General features: G+C 40.7%; 1 protein-coding gene across 1 annotated transcript in view; it reads left to right on the forward strand.

Moving 5' to 3' along the window:
• Positions 1 to 3,088, forward strand: part of LOC118424288 (parathyroid hormone/parathyroid hormone-related peptide receptor-like) — a 46,261-nt gene that overhangs the window by 33,308 nt on the left and 9,865 nt on the right. Inside the window, exon 7 of the mRNA XM_035832833.1 lies at positions 2,993 to 3,085. Coding sequence (XP_035688726.1) covers positions 2,993 to 3,085 — 93 coding nt within the window. The remainder of the gene's footprint in view (positions 1 to 2,992; positions 3,086 to 3,088) is intronic.

Genomic DNA, 3,088 nt, shown 5'->3' on the forward strand with positions numbered 1-3,088 from the left:
GATGATCATTAATTTATTCCATGAGCGACTAATTATACTTCCTGTGCTTAGAAGACTGTAATATATCCGTTGAGCTCCACTGACTTCCGTATGTATATTTCTTACCAATGGGTTAAGACTGATGATCTTCTCTGTTTGTATTGAATGTAGAATATAAAAATTGTAGCCCTATGGCGCCTTATAATGACAAGGCAATCAACCACAATATAATGCCTTTTCACAGTCAGACTGAGTGTGCTTTTTGGGACATTCAATATAATTCATACTTCTTACGTCACTGCTACAAAACACATTGTCACACAATATGCTTGAGGTCTCATAACACAGTATTTATGCGCGAACCCCGTCTCAATTACCCCCGTTCTCGTATAAAATAGTGCGTCACAGTACTTGCAAAGGCCGTAGTTATTCCTCCCTGCACATGCACAACAGCGAGGTGAAAACTGTATTGAATACATCGGTTTGAGACTATATAAGTTGGAATACGTTGCTTCTTCGGCCAGCGGGAATTTGCGCCTTGATACTGTTACCGGGCACTGCCCGTGCGTTGCCTGCAGTCCCATGACCTCCGCTGGGGGTCAAATCAAAGTGTATTTTATAGAAAAAACGAGCCAGCAAATCTGTGCTCATTTTCAAATAATTTGTAGGTTGTACCGTGCACTTCAATATTCGTACTGGGCATATTAAATTCTTACTCTTATTAGTGTTATATAAGAATCTGAATCTGGAATCTGAATCTGTAGTGAATGAATGTAGACCTATATTGTACATTTTTGCGAAACCGAGCTAAGTACAGCTCACAACAAAATCAAATCATGCGTATAAAAGTATCACAGACTTTTAAGTCGGATTCTTCTCCCTTCTTGGTAACTGAAAATGTAGGACTGTATGGGTCTGCCAATAGTCGATTTGTCAACACGTATGAGGAATATGAATTTTGCAGTGCTACTTATATCTCAAAAGTGAGAGAATCTACTTTCTATTAACTGAATAGCGTATTTCTCTCATTAGCATGGCAATATATTGTACAATGAACAATGCAGTGTAATTCATCTTCTACCAAATTCCTGATTTAATTCGCAGTTTGTGGCAGCTGATTCTTAGTTACGCAATGGTAGTTCTGTGAATAATGTTTGTAATTTTCAGATACTGTTCTTCTTTGTGTGTGAACTCAAGTAGTCTGTACAGTCGGACTTTGTTTTTCGCAATTTATCATCATTATTACTGTTGGTTAGAAAATTCTGAAAATAAATGTCCTCCAGACGCTGGTGGATTGCACAAATTATGCAGGATACGTTGGAAATAATTGATTGATGGGCTTACCGTACCACACTTTAAAGTTTTGCGAACACCAGATGCCCAGCATTTACTACCTGGTGTGTCAAATTTACCTGATATAAAGAGCGCTGGCACGTTTTGCTGAATTCGCCGAGATATGTGATGGTGTTTAAAGATGCTTCCTGGTGAATAAGATACCTCCCCTATTCAGCATGTATAACAAGATTAAACGCAGTTTTCTGAACATTGAATTGATGTTTACGAAATTTCAAGTGCACGAAAAATAACTTGTTTTTGTCAATATCTCAGTAGTTACACATGGTATCAAAATACGTTTGGTATCTATCCCAATGTTTTGAGGGGAATTTTTTAATGAAAACGAGCCTGCCATGCGAGAACTAACAGATAGGGGGCAAAACTTTCCGAGCACAAGGGCTATCTACCACCAGAACACGAGAATTGGTAAGCAGTATTGCAGCAAAACTTCTCGCGTTCTGGACATGCTGTGGTCACGAGATTTGTGTGGCAGATAGCCCTTGTGCTCGGAATGGTTTGGCCACGTGGAAGGGCTGTTTTTGGAAAACATGTTCGAAAAGGATATTAGAAGAAAGAAAAGGACTTTCAGGATTTTGGGCATACATATACATCCACTTGCACCTCTCCATGCCCTTCATCTTTTAATGTCTTCACAGGAAACTCCACTGTATCCGGAACTACATCCTTCTGAACTTCTTTGTTTCTGTCATCTCTTAATCTCTTCACAGGAAACTCCACTGTATCCGGAACTACATCCACCTGAACTTCTTTGTTTCTGTCATCTCTTAATCTCTTCACAGGAAACTCCACTGTATCGTATATCCGGAACTACATCTACCTGAATTTCTTTGTTTCTGTCATCTCTTAATCTCTTCACAGGAAACTCCACTGTATCCGGAGCTACAGTCACCTGAACTTCTTTGTGTCTGTCATCTCTTAATCTCTTCACAGGAAACTCCACTGTATCGTATATCCGTAACTACATCCACCTGAACTTCTTTGTTTCTGTCATCTCTTAATCTCTTCACAGGAAACTCCACTGTATCCGGAACTATATCCACCTGAACTTCTTTGTTTCTGTCATCTCTTAATCTCTTCACAGGAAACTCCACTGTATCCGGAACTACAGCCACCTGAACTTCTTTGTTTCTGTCATCTCTTAATCTCTTCACAGGAAACTCCACTGTATCCGGAACTACATCCACCCGAACTTCTTTGTTTCTGTCATCTCTTCATCTCTTCACAGGAAACTCCACTGTATCCGGAACTACATCCACCCGAACTTCTTTGTTTCTGTCATCTCTTCATCTCTTCACAGGAAACTCCACTGTATCCGGAACTACATCCACCCGAACTTCTTTGTTTCTGTCATCTCTTCATCTCTTCACAGGAAACTCCACTGTATCCGGAACTACATCCACCCGAACTTCTTTGTTTCTGTCATCTCTTCATCTCTTCACAGGAAACTCCACTGTATCCGGAACTACATCCACCCGAACTTCTTTGTTTCTGTCATCTCTTCATCTCTTCACAGGAAACTCCACTGTATCCGGAACTACATCCACCCGAACTTCTTTGTTTCTGTCATCTCTTCATCTCTTCACAGGAAACTCCACTGTATCCGGAACTACATCCACCCGAACTTCTTTGTTTCTGTCATCTCTTCATCTCTTCACAGGAAACTCCACTGTATCCGGAACTACATCCACCTGCACCTGTTCGTGTCCTTCATCCTCCGGGCGGTGTTTATCTTTGTCAAAGACGCCGTGCTGTC

Source organism: Branchiostoma floridae, chromosome 10 (assembly GCF_000003815.2).
Source record: "Branchiostoma floridae strain S238N-H82 chromosome 10, Bfl_VNyyK, whole genome shotgun sequence".
NCBI classification, from domain to species: domain Eukaryota; kingdom Metazoa; phylum Chordata; class Leptocardii; order Amphioxiformes; family Branchiostomatidae; genus Branchiostoma; species Branchiostoma floridae.